Raw genomic sequence first — 17,119 nt, 5'->3', positions numbered from 1 at the left:
AGATTATTCAAAAGTGAAGAGATAAGACCAACACAATCAACACAAACCCCAAAACACAAAGTAATTAATCTGAGGCTCTGACTCACTTCATCTATGTAGAATATGCCTCCTTCCGTTTTTTAGTGATCTTTGCAAAATTCTGCATGTTTTGTTCATCTTAGCTATTTAATATGACCTTTAATCGATAGATAGAATAAGCATAACTGTAAGAACTAACATGTATAAAGCTCCTTCCTATATTTGCCAGACACTATGCATCACATTCTATGTGGATTATCTCATTTAATCCACAGAACAAATGGATGAGATAAGCTCTATTATTATGTCTTTTTACACACACCCACACACACACATGCACACACTTATGAAAGATGAAAGTAAATTAGAAAGGTTAACAGACTTTAAGTCACCCAACAAGTGTTAAAAAGCCTCTTTAAACCCAAGTCTGCCGAACTCTAGAGTCCCTGCCCTTCAACTACCAAGCCACGGTGTGACTAACACCCACGAATGCACTGGATCAAGATTTAGGAACGCCCCTTAACTGGTGCCAAATATCGAGACCATGTCCTTAGCATTCATGAAACTCTTTACCAATAGAGTTAAATGGCTTTTGTAGAGTTTTGCTTTGTTTTAATTTGCAAGTGGAAATATATTTCAATGAATGAGCAAATAGTCCTTTTAGTTAGTTCCACAGCATCTGGAGAAGATGAACTTTGAAAAGAAAGAAGCAAAGAAATGAAATCATCCACCTAAGGATTAGGGGCTGTAGACTCCAACGTCTGCCACTCTGTTCTTGATGGAGCATTAGGGGTAAATACGATGAGAAATGACTTCACGGACTTCAGACTGCTGTTCAACATTACTCGGAGGGCAGCTTTCCCTGGAGATGCCAAGAATACAGCAGCCATTAAAGCAATTCCAGATCAGTATCTTTTTAACAGAAGCTTATTCAGATGTTTTATAGTTTTATATTGTTTGTTTTTTTTGTTTTTTTGTTTTTTTGTTTTTTTGTTTTTACCAATTCACTGTATCAAATTCACTGTGCAAAAGAGAGTCTTCACCAAATACTGTGCACATATTTTTGGGGGGTGGGGGAAGCTAAATAGACTCATTCAAATCAAGAATTGCTCAAGACGACACCTGCCTTCTGGCCTAATGGAAAAATCAATGTGACAGGTCTAAGCTAAGGCTAAAAAGAAAAGGTGGTTCCTTATACTTGGTATGCCACGTCGTATAGTGTTAGGAGTCAAAATGCAACTGAAAGCCATATTTCTTACAGAAATGGTAACTATGCTTACAGATGACTCATCTCGTTCTGGGCAGCCATATATTTATTTAGTAAATAAAAGGTGGAACCAAATGAATCTAATAAGCTTGTTGACAAAGATCTCTGTGAATAATGGCATTTGGATGTCTAAATGATGTTGTATTAGAACACCTAACTAACGATGTCATAAAAGAAGCTGGGAGGTTAGAGGAATCAAGAGGTAATGCTTCCAGGCCCAGTAGTAATGTTGGGTCAGTCAATGAACAAATGAGTAAAGAGGGGAGCAAATGAAGAATAAGTAAATAAACAAGTAAATGAGTGAATAAATGAACACATCCATATGTTACTTCTATGATGGTCATTGAAATAACTAAATTCTCCACTCTGGTTTATATAATAACTAAACAGTTAGCAGGTATGTGAACACCCATGCTCCTTCACTGACCACTCTGAAGAGAGTGAGAAATTCTGATCAAGTTGCTCTACATATACTCATCACAGATGTGAATACATGGATGGACTGCTGCTTGACTAAGACAAGTCACTGTGGAGAATTAGAGTTGGCCAATGCGTGGTCCCTCTTCCCAACCTGCTAAGCACACAGCCAATTCACTCTCCAACTGTCCTGACAGACATGGAGAAATAGAGACATTAAAAACTGTGCATGGATTATGAAGTTAATAACTGCTTTGCAAATGGTGAGCTGTCCTGAGTGGCTCTCTCGTTTCCCTAGGAACTAAACACCAGACACCTCACCAGGGAAAAATAATACAGACAATGTAAACACATTCAAATCCCAAACGTGACTATAAAACTTTCATGTAGTTTAACACTGACCCAACTAAAGTATCATTTCCAGTCCCTGTGGTGTGCAAATTAAGGTTGTTGTGCATTCAACAGGCAATCTAGTAAATAGCTAAATAGGAATGCTCTGACGTTCACAAAAACTGTGACTGTCTGAAGGAGAGAAGCCCGACAGGAGATCACTCACTCACTCTAATTTAGTTTTCCTTCCTTTCCTCATTCCATACCAGACCAGTAGGTTGAGAAGCCACTGCTCTTCCCTGTAGAAAAAGCATCGCACCTCTCAATTGCTTCTGAAAGAGCAGCCTCTTCAAGGCAGTGGGCAGACACTGATGCCGACCTGCTTTTGGCAATCTTTAACTTCCTAAAAAGGCCACAGAGACATGGAAAGTCCCTCCTCCAGCCTGGCCTCTGGGATGCTCCTAATAAACTCACTAAAACCCTCCCCAGAAAAACACACGTACACCTTCTCCCTGGGCTCCCAAAAACAGCCTCTATGTCAGCTCAAAAAGCATCCTCCCAGCATTCACAGCCCCCTCAAAACTGTCACATGCTATTGAGTCAGGAATAGCTATTGTGCTGGACAGAAGAGAGAAGAAAAGAAGAGGCTGGCAGGGAGAAAAATGTGGGGAAAGTTGGACGAATCAAGAAAGTATGGGAAATAAGTTTTTTAATCTTCTCAATTTTCATTAACAAATGTTCTAAAGAGAAAGAAAGGAGTGAACTGCCAAGACTCTGTTCTCATAAAACACAAATTCAGGTAACGGGAATCATTTTTACTAATAATAAATGGTAACTAAGAATCAAGTATTCACAACAAGCCAAAAGCTCTGTATACATGTGCTTCGTATATATGTACTCATTTATGCCCCTCATCAACCTGAACACCAGGCCCTATCACTGCCCCTAAGATAAACTGAGTCTCAAAGACTCAGCCACTTGCTCAAGATGTGAAAGCTACTAAAGGGCAGAGAGAATCAGTCAATATTACAGGAGAGAACAAAAACTGCCCCACCCAAGGTGAAACATCTGTGGATGAACCAAGTACGTTAAATTTGGTACTATAAAAATATCTTTTCTTCAAACCCTGCTTGAGCTAGCTTAAAGCAGCTTATTTTATCTTCATCAATGAGGGTGTCCCAACTGCCCAATACAGAGAGGTACAACACCCCATAAAATGATTTTTGCATTTTGCGCGGCTTGGGCCAACCCTGTATTCATGACACAAGGCCTGGTTATCTTGCAATTCCTGCAGGCTGTGAATCAGTGGTGCTCCTCCAGATAGAATCTGCTTATTTAACATTTAAGATTTCAGGATAAAAGGAGGAAAAGAACACAAGCTTTTCTGAGGCTGCTTTCACATTTTAGGTCCAGCGGGTCTCTTCCAGAATGAAGCCAAGGGCAGGTGACAATAAAGAGCAATTAAGGTGACAGAGGCAAAGCGGCAAAATCCTGGGAGAAGGGCTATAGAAGAAAAAAAAGAAAGAGCAGGACTTTGCAAAATGCCTGCAGAGAACACCTAGTCCAGAAGATGACCAACAGTTTGCACTCAATGGATATCGTACAACCCAGGAAGAGGAATGTGTTTTAAAAAGAATTTGCAGCCCACTCTGGGTTCAGTTATAGACAGCCAACTTTGCTGAATAAGAGGGGCATAAGAGGGCCTCAGCATGCAATGCCTGTCCCAGCCCCACCTCCTATTTTGCAGGACAGGAAACCTTGTTGCAAAGAAGCAATGCCATTCAAGTACTTAGGAATCCTAAGCAGGGTGAGCTTCTTGGGTGTGCAACCTGTGCAGTCTCACAGAGACCCATGCTCAGAGGGCGTTGCATTTGGCTTAATGTTCTGCTGTCACTGTCCTGAAATTTTTAGCTTTTAAAAGGAACCCCACATTTTAATTTTGCACTGGGCTCCACACATTGTACAGCTAGTTGGCTCCCCCTTTTTGTTTGTTCTTTGAATTTTCAAAAGCCTCATTAGATTTGGACTTCACTTCTACTTTTTTACAGATAACTTGTTTCATGGGCTATTTACACTCTGTGAGACCTGGCTTAGTTTCTCAAAAATTGACATTTAATGCACAGCACAAGCATTTCTTCACCTCACCCCTAATACATGCTCCAATCTACAAACCAAAATGTGCTCTGTATGACTGTCAGAGCCCAAGGAAAAGCCACTAGTGGGTTTAATGGTGGGACGATGAAACTGGGTGTGCTTTAGACTCAAGTGGTTGTGAAAATCTGAACCACTCACTAACAGTTCCAGATCCTTAGCCTTTCCCTACTCATCTAGAATAAAATGTATGCCTTCCAAACACACACACACACACACACGTATAACACATGTATTCAGAGAAAAAACGAGCAGCTCCAGAGGCCTATTAATATCTTTGGTCCCATATATGTTACAAACATCAGAGAGACAATTTGGTGCTTTATGGTGCTTTATGGTGTTGTCCTCAAATACAGTTTCTTTGCAGAGAGAGAAAATCAAATATAAATATACTGGAAAACCAAATAGTTATTAACAATGTTATAGAAGACTATTTATGATAGAGAAAATGTTCTTGAGACAGTGTAGAACAAAAGAATGTTAAAAAAAAAGTATATGGAGCATGATTAGTATATTGTTTTTGAAAATGTATATATAGATATAGGTATGGATCTAACTGTGGGGAACAATAGCTATCTCATTCAGTGAAAGTTATACCCTCATTTCTGAACCACAAAGGAGTGGCTTGGATCAGACCACTGAGGTCTTCTGCAGCTCTCACAGGTCTCCACTCTGGAGATCAGGGCAGCCCAAGAAGTTCTTCCACTAATACTCTAAGTCTCAAAAGCAAATTGGCTCCTTCCTGCTTCACTGTTCTCACAGGAAACTTTAATGCTTATATGACATGAGTAAAGGGAAAGAAGACTAAATAATTTTTGAAGATACAGTTATGGATAATAGTTATGAACGTCTTACAAGAATTTTTTTAATGAACTATTTTTGGACGGTACAGAGATTTCCCATATACTCCCATTCCCACGCATACATAGCCCCCACCCCATTACTAACACCCCCCACTACAGTGGTACATTTGTTACAACTGATGAACCGACATTAACATGTCAAAATCACTCATAGTTTACAGCATTACAGTTCACTCTTCGTGTTGTGCATTCTATGGTTTGGACAATGCATAATGACATGTATCCACCATTATGGTTTCACAGAATAGCTTTACTGCCCTAAAGATCCTCTGGGCTTCACCTACTTATCCGTCCCTCTCTTAAGACCCTGGCATCCACCAATTCTGTTACTGTTACCACAGTTTTGCCTTTTCCAGAATATCTTATAGTTGGAATCATACAGTATATAGCCTTTTCAGATTTGCTTCTTTTACTTAGTAATATGCATTTAAGTTTCCTCCACATCTTTTCATGGCCTGATAGCTCACTTCTTTTTAGCACTGAATAATATTCCATTGTCTAGATGTATCATAGATATTATTTTCCCATTCACCTACAGAAGGACATCCTGGTTGCTTCCAAGTTTTGGCAATTATGAATAAAGCTGCTATAAACATTCATGTGCCAATTTCTGGGTGAATGTAAGTTTTTAACTCCTATGGGTAAATATCAAAGACTGTAATTGCTAGATTGTATGGGAAAAGTATGTTTAGTCTTATAAAAAAACCACCAACCAGTCTTGTAAAGTGGTTGTACTATTTTGCATTCCCACCATCGATAAATGAGAGGTTATTTTTTAAAACGTTTAAAACGTTATTTCTGAGGTATTCATTGTAAGGCTCTTTCCAACCCAAGGGCAAAGGATACTTTTACATGGCCCAATGGAAGTTCAAGAAAATGTGTCCATCCTTTTTAAGCCTCTGCTCGAGCCCTCACACACGGTGCACAGTCAGGCTCCTTGGAATTTCCCCATTCGGAAAGAGAAGCTGCTCAGAGAGCCAGGTTTTGTGACCACCCATGATCTGAATTACACACAGGTGTTCGAAAATACACAGGGATCCAGCATAATTAAGAGCATTAAGCAATCATCTCAGCCCAAGGAGGCAGTTGAAGAAAAGAAGAACAGAGTTTGGGCAGTGCTTTGGGAAATAAATTCCACAGCCTTTCACCAAGTGGAAATCTTGGCTTTGGACACACATAAAAATGAGCCTGCCTGATCTGAGCTCCCCATGGACATCTGCCAGATCACAAAAGTTGACCCAATTGGCCTGCCTTACCACAGAGAAGGCCACTGCTGGAACAGCAGATGGTGTTACTGGTAAGAGCCAACATAGATGGGCAGGACAGCGGAAGGAAAATGGCAGAACACAGCTAACACAAGCAAGGTGACAGTCTCTGCTTTCAAGAGAATCATTTTTACAATGCATTTTTTAAAAAATAACATCACTGCAGCCTTCGATCTGGTTTTCTTCTTTTATAGACTTCAATCACTCTTTCTTTACTTCCTATAAAACAGCTAATTATTACTTACTTCCACTCTTGTCACGTGGTACTGTTGTACAGTAGTAAAACAACGTTCAACTCTACCCAGGGAGGAATGTCTTTTAGGGAGAACTGTATTAGAAACCCTTTGCAACAAAGAAGGTAGTGTCAATGTTTCCCCATAAGGTTTCAGGAACCTAGAAAAAAAGATGCTAAGTTACAAGTATTACTTCTCTTTAAATAAATCATTACTAAGTATAACTTTGTTATGAGAAACTCGATTTAAAAAAAAATTAAAGCCATTGTTTAATGGGTAACATTGACTCCAATGGTCCCTGTTTAAAAGGCAGTGCGGTCCAAACATCCCCCCTCTGTTATATTTTTCTCCATTCTTCACAGAAATACTATCTGCTTTTAGACTCATTTTGTTTAACATCTCCAGTCATTTATACTATTTACTGAATATCTGATATTCCTAATAAAACGTCAGTACAAATATCCAAGTTGTCTTGGAGGGGGAAAAAAAAAGTTTTCCAACCTTCCTTGGTTGGTCAAGGTAAACATTTCTGTGATCCAAGTCAGTTAGCCACACTAACACAAATGCCTTTTTATCTTTCCTCTTAAACTACAAAAAGATTATCGTTTTCCTCAGCAATGAGCCGAAATTGAAACTCAGTACATCAGAATTAAATATGTTCTATCCACTCAAAATGAACAGCGTATTATTTATCACTAATATTTAATGACAAAAAAAAAACTGATAACTCCCCGATTTCACCACTGATTTCATCTAGTTGTGCATCATCGATTCTTTTGGTCATTAGCATAATCACAGAGCACCAACTCTGGCTTATGCAGCAAGTTTGATAACAGAGCTGAAAGTAGACACACACTATTTTAAAAACATGTTCCGATTTTCATCTAAGTATATCTTTATTTATATGGCTTTCTTACCATAAAGATGCCAGTCCTTTAAAATATGCAGAAATCACTTTCTACACTGAAGAACAAGGTGCTATATCATAACAAGGATACAGAAGTATAAAGCGCCTGTTAATTAAACATCGCTTTTTAACTTGCTACCCTGCATATGTGACTGTTAGGTTCTAAGCCAAGTCTGTAAATAAGAATGAGAAAATGGCTAGGCTCCTTCAAATGAATGCCTTGCCTATTTTTTCCCCCTTAGATGTAAGAGATCAGCCACTTGATTTATTTCTTTTTTTAAGTCAAATTCCCTGGTAAATATTTGATTTTAAAGTCCTCCCCCTCCCCCCCCCCCCACACACGAAAAAAAAAAAAAAAACCACTGGCAAATGAACAAATTATAAAGTTCAAGTCAAGACTGGTAGTTTCATATTAATCCTAAATTTTCAATATATAGTACTTGTGGAAGACTACTGGGTTTTAAATTCAAATGTAAAGAATTTGTCTTGAATTAATATTCGGCGCTTCAAAAGGTTCACATGGAATAATGAATAAAGTACAGCTATAACATACCCACATGGATGAATTTTACTAACTCTATTGAACAAAAAAAAAAAAAGGAAAGTTACTAAAGAATACATACAGTAGGATACCAACAATATAAATCTCGAACATGCAAAAGAAAACCCTAAATTGTGGAAAATATTTGCATATGTATTAAAAGTATAAAGAAACCCAGGAGATGAAAACCAGCCGAGAGCAGAGGTCACTTCCAGGGGAGAAGGATGGGAATAAGATGAGGGAGGGGATATACCAGGAGCCTCTTCAACCTGGATCAGAAATGTGTTCTTGCTGAAGCTGAGCTGCAGGTACATGGGTGCTTGCTGAATTATTCTTTGTTCCTTTTTGGTGTCTGACACATTTCGCAATAAAAACAGAAAGATAAAAACACATAGTTTTAAGATAAATAGCTTTATAAATATCTGCCAGATTTCTCAAAAGTTGTTCTCAATTCAAAGATCAGAATGCTTGAGACCAGGCATCACATTTTATCCAACAATTGGGGCACTGGTTACAACACTAAAACCCTGCATCCCAGTATGAAAGCCATTTTCATTGTTTTCAAAAGTGCTTATTACTACGTTAAAGAACACTTTCGCCTCGGTACTCTGCTATGGGGAAGTCATCTCTGACACAGAGATGCTTTCTCCAATTAGCAAAAGGGACTGTCCTGTTTCCTAACTGAAAGAAAAACAAAAACAAATACAGAAAGATCTCTAAGTATCTTTACATTTAAGTTGATGCGAATACATGCACATGAAGAATAAGCTGGAAGCATACCTTCTGTATGATTCTGGGACAAAGGAGCATAAGAGAAAGACAAATTTTTGCCAGATGGGGAGTTCATTCACTCCACACCTCATCCCCTTCCCCATCCTGGAATATTTAAACCTTGTGCTGTAGTTGCCGTAAGGACAACTGTAGCTAGACAAAAGGGAGAAGCACCCCCAGTCAGCGGCAAGGAGGATAACTTGCTTCTACAAGTATAAGAATTTGTTGTAAGCTTACCAAAGTTACAACTGTGCGTTTACTGTCAATATGCATCACACTGCAACAAAAGCCATTATTTAGAAAATAAGATGAAAACAATTAAGCAGTTGAACCCTTCCTAAACCTATAGAAGACATGCAAAACAGCAGGTCTGCAACAACATGCCTAAAGAAGGCCATAAAAGAAAATCCAGGACTGAAAATTTTTCTATTTTAATAGACTATGTTCTTCAAAACTATTTGCAGTTGCATGTGTACAGCGATATTACCTAAAGATGTCCTACCCCTTCTCAAGGTCCAACTAGTTGCTTTCCAAATAATTAAATGCAGCAAATATCTATTAGAAAACTTCTATAATGCATTACTAAAGATGGTCTGTCATTGATTCTATAATGATAAACCAGTTACTTTTCTGAACGAAATGATTAACATCCTTTCAACAAACAAGGTGGAGCGATTTAATGTCACACTGTAGACGTCATCGACTGGTGGCAACAGTAACACTCTGCATCCTCTATCATTATACCTTCTATTTTTTCAATTGGTCCCATTTTCATCTTTATTCAAGGATAGCAACACTCTAGTTTTAAAACTTGGTCCATCGGAGATTATTTTTAAAAGTGCTTCAGGGTTTGAAGAGAAATAAAAGAACTTTGTATTATAAGACTATTCCAAATGCCACCCAAACCTAGAGCCAAGGCAGCTGTGAAGTTCTAGACATAAAAATAATTGCCAACTTTTTGGTATCTATTAAAATCAAGCCACACCCAAAGACAAATGGAATTTTTATTTTAATTTAGGTGAGGGCAATTTTGGACAAACACTTTATAGCTGCCTAACTTCAAAAGGCAAGTTGCTGATACAGACGAAAAATGTCTGTACAACTTTTATTAAATAACTCTTTTGATCTTAGTAGTTAGATCTTTAGCTGAAGCCTTGAATATTTAAACCAGCCTCCTTAGCATTTTATCTTCCTTTATCTCATAATCTTGCAGGATGCATTCTTCTTAGGATTCTGCTTTATTTGTGTGGCTAAGCTATTCCATCAATATTCCTGCAGGCACCATCATATACAATGACACAGAATCTCCCGAGATGCCTAGGAAAACTGAAATAGTTGGGCTGGCAGGGTTAATCTAATGAGCAAACAACTCAGATTTTAAAATTAAGATGAAATACTCAGAGAAAACCAAACTCCAGAAAGCCATTTGACACTAATTGGTAGCTATAACAGGGCAACGCCCATTGGAAACACAGATGCAAGCAAGGTACAATCTGAAAGGAAATGTCTGGTGCTTGGTGAAAACTGCCGATGTTCCAGGTTATTCCCACCACTCTGTAACTATGAGGCTCTTCTGCCTCTGCTTCTCTAAGTATCTAATATTTCTCTTGGTGCTTGACCCTGAAAAGGGAGCCTATATTCCCTTCTCTTATGAGGTCCAAGCAGTTAAGTTCAACTCTCAGAGGAGTTATAGGTTTTTATCCAACTCTGATCATTGAAGAGTCCAGTTCTCCCACTTTGGTGGGCATCAGATTCATGTGGGGAGCTTTTTCAAAATGCGAAAACTGGCCCCATCCTAGACCCAGCACACCCAGGAGCAGTGCAGCCACATCTATGTTTGGAACCACAGCTCTAGTGTGATTTCAATACTCATACATACTTTAATACCATCAGTTTTGATTCTTCAAAGGAATTCAAACACATTAAAAATATAGGCCTCGAGATAAAACAAAGACTCAATCAGTAAAATACAAATGAAGTTAAAGATTTCAGTTCCAGAATCTCTAGTAGCATACATCACTTGGTTCATGGCTCTCTGTTTAGTGTGAATCAGAATTACTAGGGGAAGTTTGTTAAAAATGCACATTCTCACATCAGTCAGCAAAAATTCTTATCCAAGAATCTGTATTTCAATAAACCCCTTGACACACAAAACACAAACACATACAACAATCTGGAAGCAGGTGAGCAAGGGATCTCCTTTTGAAACATGCTGAATTAGGACTTCACTCAGGAGCACTACACTCCACCTCTGTGCTCACCTGCCCCAGGAGAGTAGGAGGCCAACACCAATTCAGGGGAGCAGCTCTAAGGAGAAACTCAAAGCTCACACCACACCTTATCCCCAAGAGCTGTGGTCACTGTCCTAAGAGCACCAAGAACATCTTTAAAATTATGGATAATAACACAGCACCCATGCCATTAGATCGCTAAGCTCAAAGCACATACATACCTTACACTACCACCCTAGTCCACAGACAGGGAACCTGAAGCAGAGAAAAGTCACATGATGACTCATCTGCCGAGCTGGGAGGAAGAAAAAGAAACCTCAGGAATTCAGTTTTTGAGTTTGACACTAGAAATATTATTCAGTGTCCAAGTTAATAAAGCTGATCACAGAATTAGCTAAAAATCAGAGAATCTGGCAAGATGTAGATGTCCACCTGACTTAACTACTAATAAATACGTACCCAAATATAAAATCCAGGGGAAAATCTTTATCCCACTCTAAGTGAATCTATTCTATTCAATATAAATAGGAACCAATAATGCCATGCTCAGATACATTTCCCCCTCAGTAAAGTAATATATAGCACACTAGCCTGATATCTTCAAATTATTGAAATAAAACAGAATGCCATGAGCTTCCTAGTCAATGATCCCTCTACTTCAGCTGTTTGTCTGAATTAGCAGCAGTTGGAGGAAATAAATCCATCTGAGTGGTCCTGAGTAGAGAGAATAAAATAGTGAACAAAATACTTGAACATAATTTTACATGTATTCATGTTCCTTTTAAAAATAAAACTATTTTATTAAAAACGTGATTTGGAAAGAAAGTACAATTAGCTTTGCACAGGCACCGTGGAGATGTTCCCAAATACACCAGACATATGTAAATATTTTGTGATATCAGTTCCGTTTGAGTAGACTTGTCAAGATATTTACAGGGCTTGACAGTGTTTCAGTCTTTAATTAAATTTTTGCCCAGATACTTTAATGTAATTTAAATAGATTATTAGTTGTCAGGATGTAATATAAATTTTGTTTATGATTTAGTTACTCTAAGTACTCAGATTGAAGAAACTAATTTAACCCCACGACCGAGCTGCTTTAAGCATCAAGATGAGTCCACCAAAAAGCTCCCACTGCCCTTTGTACTTTCCCTTAATACATTTAATCTTAAATTACTACAACTTAATCACAAATATCAAGGCACTAAATTGAGCCCCTATGCCACTTTTTAAAAACGAAATAGGCTGGGGAGAGTCAGAAAGAAAAACCCATTTACACCTATTCAGGTACCAGGTTCTTGCTTTTAAGCAGCTCATTCTCCCAGTGGCTGAATAGGTAGGAAATGTTTTTCTCGCTTTAAATCCCATAAAATAATTACCAAACAACACCTGTAGCACACAAGGCAGGACATATATTAAAAACTAGTGTCAGGGGACTTCAAAAAGACAAATAAGCCTTGCAAAGACATTCACAAGCTAATTTGGTCAATAGATTTCACAACTGAGTACAACTGCGAGGACAGGGATACAGCTTCTGGCACAACCTTCCGGTGAATGGAAGCCGACTTCTAAATAAGGCCCGAAAAATGACTTAGTATAAACTGACTGTAATTAATAAGAATAATTCATTAAAGAAACAAAGAACTCTGTCTAATTGTCCTTCCCGACTGCCATGCACTTTACCCCACTGTATTTCCTCTTTGCAGAATACCAGCCTTGTAGCCATAATTGCAAGAACATTATCTATGGGATGCAAAACCAAAGCACTTCTTGAAATCAAATGTTCCTTACAACATTTATTTTTAGGTTGATGACACAAGCCAAATCTGCTGAATTTCCATTAACCACACTGTCACATGCACATTGAAATAAACTACGTAGGACTGGGTTGGGGTGGGGGAACTGTCATGTATAAGGTACCCTATATTTGGCCAGGTTTTCCCATTTCAGGAATTTATCTCATCTCATAGTCTACTGATGTTCCATCTTATAGCACCTCTGGCCTTAATTCATCCAAGTACCATGAAAGATACATTTTTAAAAATTATTTTAAGATGGCTCCTTGGATCGCACATGCATAACAAAGTGGTCTGCAGACCAATGTAACAAATCACAAGAAAGATCATTTAGAAAACACAGGGGCCTAACTACAAACTTACTTGGCTTGCTGGCTTGACTCACAAACTCCGTGTTTGATCACCTGGTGGGATCACCACCATCAACTACAGAAAATAATTCCCTGCCAAGAGTAAAGGTATATGTTGGCTCATGCATAAAGTTCACCTGTCTATTCAGCAGATGCCTCTCTTACGGTTATTTTCTTTAGAAAACAAACCCCTACTTGCCCGAGACCTTTATACACTCTAGGTCCAAAAAACATACTTAAAAAAGAAAAAGGACAATACTGCTAGCTTAACTAAAATGGCATTTACTATGACTGAATTCTACAAAAGGAATATAACACCTACCAGGATAAAAAAGGAAAAGAAAAAGCCCTAAGCAAAAAAATTTTTTTTGAAAAACACAAATACCACCTGTGCAAATCTAGCTATGCTCTGGAAATCCTTTCTCAGCCACAGAGAAACAGCTCATGCTCAATGCCTTGAAGTTGCAATTAAATTGTAGTAATTTAAGATTATCGGGAGAGCAAAGGGCAGTGGGAGCTCTTTGGAGGGCTTCCTTTCCCACTTAATGCTCTTCAGTCAGGGGTTAAATGAGTTTCTTTAATGTAAGTACTTTAAAGTAACTGAATCATAAACAAAATTTATACTATTTTCTGACAGCCTGCAATCTATTTAAATTTTATTAACGTTTGCCTAAAATTATTTTTAAAAGACAGAACTCTTGCAATGCCCTGTAAATATTCTTGGCATACCTACTGAAATGTAATTGGTACTATAACACCTAAGGTTGTCTGAATACGCACACTTTTTGGAGATGCGGAATCTTACAAGATAACATTTCAAAAGTGCATTTGAATCTTAAGTAAAACATGAAAATCAAATAAACAGCACAATAAGATTGGCTGCAAAGAGGAAACCGGGTTCAAAAGAAGTCACATCTGCTCTATTCTCCCTTCTCTTACTTAATGTTGGCATTGGACATACTATGGTATAAATATATTTGTTTAGGAAATATCACAATTCTTCTGTTAATTTAAACAACTGCTGAAAACAGACATATCTTTCAATAGAGCCTAAGAATGTAAATATACAAGGCCAGGGATAGAGTCTTAAGAGAAGCAAGAAAAAACTTAGTAACAGAAAACCATGCCTAGGCTCAATCTTAATCCAGTTAACTTTTGTTATTGTTGGGACAAATGATTTAACTAGAAAATATTTATAGCTTTAAAAAAAAAAAACATTACATATTGCAGAAAATTGCCTAATAGCATCCATGTGTATGTTTAACTCACATTGTTTAATTACACTATAAAAGGTATACCCAATAAAAGCTACAGACTTTGAAACATGTTGGGTACTATGGTTATGAAACTTGGAATTACAAGAAAACAAAGTGGTCACTATGTGATCAACATTTATTAATTAAAAATGAAATCCTTAAATAACAATTATTTTTATTCTTATGTATGTGTTTACTTATCCTATTTCCTACTTTGTTCCACTTAATTAAAAATGACATTTAATTTGGGAAGAGTTTACAGCAAAAAAAAAAAAGTGTTATATGGTTTATATTTCAGAATTTAAATATAAACACAAAATCTTAGACATCTCCAGGAACACAACCCCTTTAATTTGAGACAGTTAATCTGAATACCCAATGTTTCTTTCATTATACTTTGATAAACCTGTGAAAACAAAACGCTAAAGTAATTACTGTTACTATTCCCTTTAAAAATGTAAAGCAGTTAAATTTTCCTAGAAAACAAGCAAGGACAAGTTAGAGAGAACTTGAATAAAAGTAGCAACATGGTCATGTTGAATGTCAATCTAAAAAAAGAGGTTATGTCTAATCTGGAGAATGTTCCCTCTCGCCTTTTTAAATTCCAAGAGTGGGCTGACACAAAACTTCATCACCAGGGATTTTTTTTTTTTTTTTTCAGCTGCACATCAGATTTAAACCCTCACATACAAAACCCTGGCTTCCCTGACAAGGCAGATCTTCTAAACTTGATGTGAGAAAACGTTATCTAACTCTAGTGTAGGAGTCTAATGTTGGTAAAAAGAATTTCTCTGCACAGTTCTGGGTAGCAAGACAGCCTCTGGACGACTTGATATTCTTTTAATACCTTTTGAGTGCATTCTCTTTGTAAACAAGAATGCACTAAAAATAATAACTTGTTTAGCAACTCAGCATTTATAAGGAACTCAAATGCTGCCTAGAGAGAGGCTAAGTACTTCCTTCCAAGTGAGCCTTCGCTTACACAACAAAGATCAGCATTTGCAATGGTCCATTTCTGCATTACTGAATATATAGCTTTGCAGCTAGATCGAATAGTCCAGGATTCTCCATGTAGAGCTCATGACAACAACCCAGCAGCAGTTCTGTTTGATCTCTCTTGCTTCCTTAATTTGGGTTGTCAAGGTTCAGCAGTTGGAGGCTGTTTACTTTACTCACTGCCCCCCCCCAAAAAAACCCTGATTTTTTTTTTTTCCCTCTCACATACTAATCCAAAGTCTAAGGGGGGAAATAAACAGCCAGTGGCTGGACGTTAAGCCTTTTTCCCCCCTTTGCAGAGAGATTTTAGCTGACACCTTTTGAATGGTAACTAGTTGAGTTTTTTATATTTTTAATGCTCTTTAGTTATTAGACATTTTGAGTAGAAAAATCAGAGAGGAAAAAAACCCGTTCCAAACGTCTAAAGCTGTGAGCCCAATTTTCTTTTCCTGGACTCAAAGACATAGGTATTTCCACTCTGAAAATCAAAACTCCAGTGGAACTCTAAAAAAGATTTGAAACATTTCTCTCTGGAACCGAAAATAACAGAAACTCCTGTCTCAATTATGCAGGTTAACACTGGGTAGAAAACACCTGAAGTCTATTTCTCTCAAATTCCAGTTAAGACGTTTCCCCTCTAACCGATTCTTACTGTGGAAAAACGGGGGTGGGGGTGAGGTGGAAAGGAAAAATTTTGCATAAATTCAATATATTTTCAGCAGTAGAAAAATTCCTTAAATATCCTTCAGGTTTTCTCAACTTGGCTATTGTATAAACCCTTAATCCTAAAGGCTACGGACAACCAAAGGTGAAGTGTAGAAGGTTTCAATGTACAGACTCCTTTCAAAGGGAATACAGAATGACCCTCCAGCATTCCTGTTTAAAGAGCAGTAACAAAAAAGGAAATCGAACTTAGAAAATACCTGTGACCGGACACGAGAGCAACGCCAGCTCTCGTAAGTGGGCCAGAGAAGCTCAAATGCAACCAAATTAAATGTTTATATTAATTTCATCGCTCTTCCCAAGCCTCACAGATGAGAGCTGGAGGGAGGGGGTGTTGGGAAGAGAAAGAAATAAGTTTTATTTCGGGTTTTCTGATCGAGCAAAAGGAAAATGAATTAAAAGAAATGCGTGGGATGAGCCCAGACTAAATCAATACACTTTGTAATCAGCCCGGCAAGGGTATTTAGACACAATGACTTGGAAATAATTAATAGTTATAAGGAGGGAGTAGGGTGAGAAGGGGGGCAAGGGATGTCACCATATTTTATCTGAGCACTTTACTCTCCACACTAAACTTTGATCTCAAGATTTTCGGATTTAGGAAGGAAAGGGGAAAAAAAGAGGAAGTCCAGTATTTTGAAACACCTACCGGCTTGAAGATGGGCACATTCCTGGCTCCCAGCACCTATTGCTGCGCTCGCGCCGCCCATGCTGGCGCTTTGGGCACAGAGAGCCCCCGAGTTCAGCTCGAGGCTCTAAAGTGTCCCCTTGCCCCCTCGTCCCCCCGCCCCGCGTCCTGGCCCCGGCGCCCGCCGCCGCCTCAACTTACCGCGGAGTCCGGGGAAGGAGTGGGAGCGCCGCCTTCACGCCCGCGGAGGAGGCGCCGGCAGTACCATGGTCCCCGGCACCGCTGCCGCTGCCCCTGGTCCGCTCGCTCGCCGCGCGCTCTCTTCCTCTTGCAAACTTTCGGGTTCTGCGATTGACAAGAAACCGGGGCGACCCTC

The 17,119-nt window shown here is 38.5% G+C and overlaps 1 protein-coding gene across 18 annotated transcripts in view; it reads right to left on the bottom strand.

Annotated features, from left to right (window-relative positions):
• The window catches only part of EIF4E3 (eukaryotic translation initiation factor 4E family member 3), a 337,156-nt gene that overhangs the window by 185,965 nt on the left and 134,072 nt on the right, over positions 1-17,119 (bottom strand). For 8 of the 18 annotated variants that reach the window (XR_005650437.1, XR_005650438.1, XM_039851686.1 and 5 more), the window contains exons 2-3: positions 16,945-17,088; positions 6,557-6,704 (exon numbers count right to left, since the gene is read on the bottom strand). Coding sequence is in view for 12 of the 18 variants with exons in the window: in XM_039851686.1 (XP_039707620.1) it covers positions 6,557-6,704; positions 16,945-17,088 (292 nt within the window). In the remaining 6 variants the exon portion in view is untranslated. Of the gene's footprint in view, positions 1-749; positions 881-5,829; positions 6,705-7,837; positions 8,345-11,215; positions 11,290-16,944; positions 17,089-17,119 lie in introns of those variants that run through there. The other 10 variants (XR_005650440.1, XR_005650443.1, XM_039851696.1 and 7 more) reach the window with 6 other exon arrangements.

Source organism: Pteropus medius, unplaced genomic scaffold, assembly GCF_902729225.1.
Source record: "Pteropus medius unplaced genomic scaffold, Ma_sr-lr_union100, whole genome shotgun sequence".
NCBI classification, from domain to species: domain Eukaryota; kingdom Metazoa; phylum Chordata; class Mammalia; order Chiroptera; family Pteropodidae; genus Pteropus; species Pteropus medius.
Note: the sequence above shows the minus strand (reverse complement) of the source record. Positions and strands in the feature narration are given on the sequence as shown.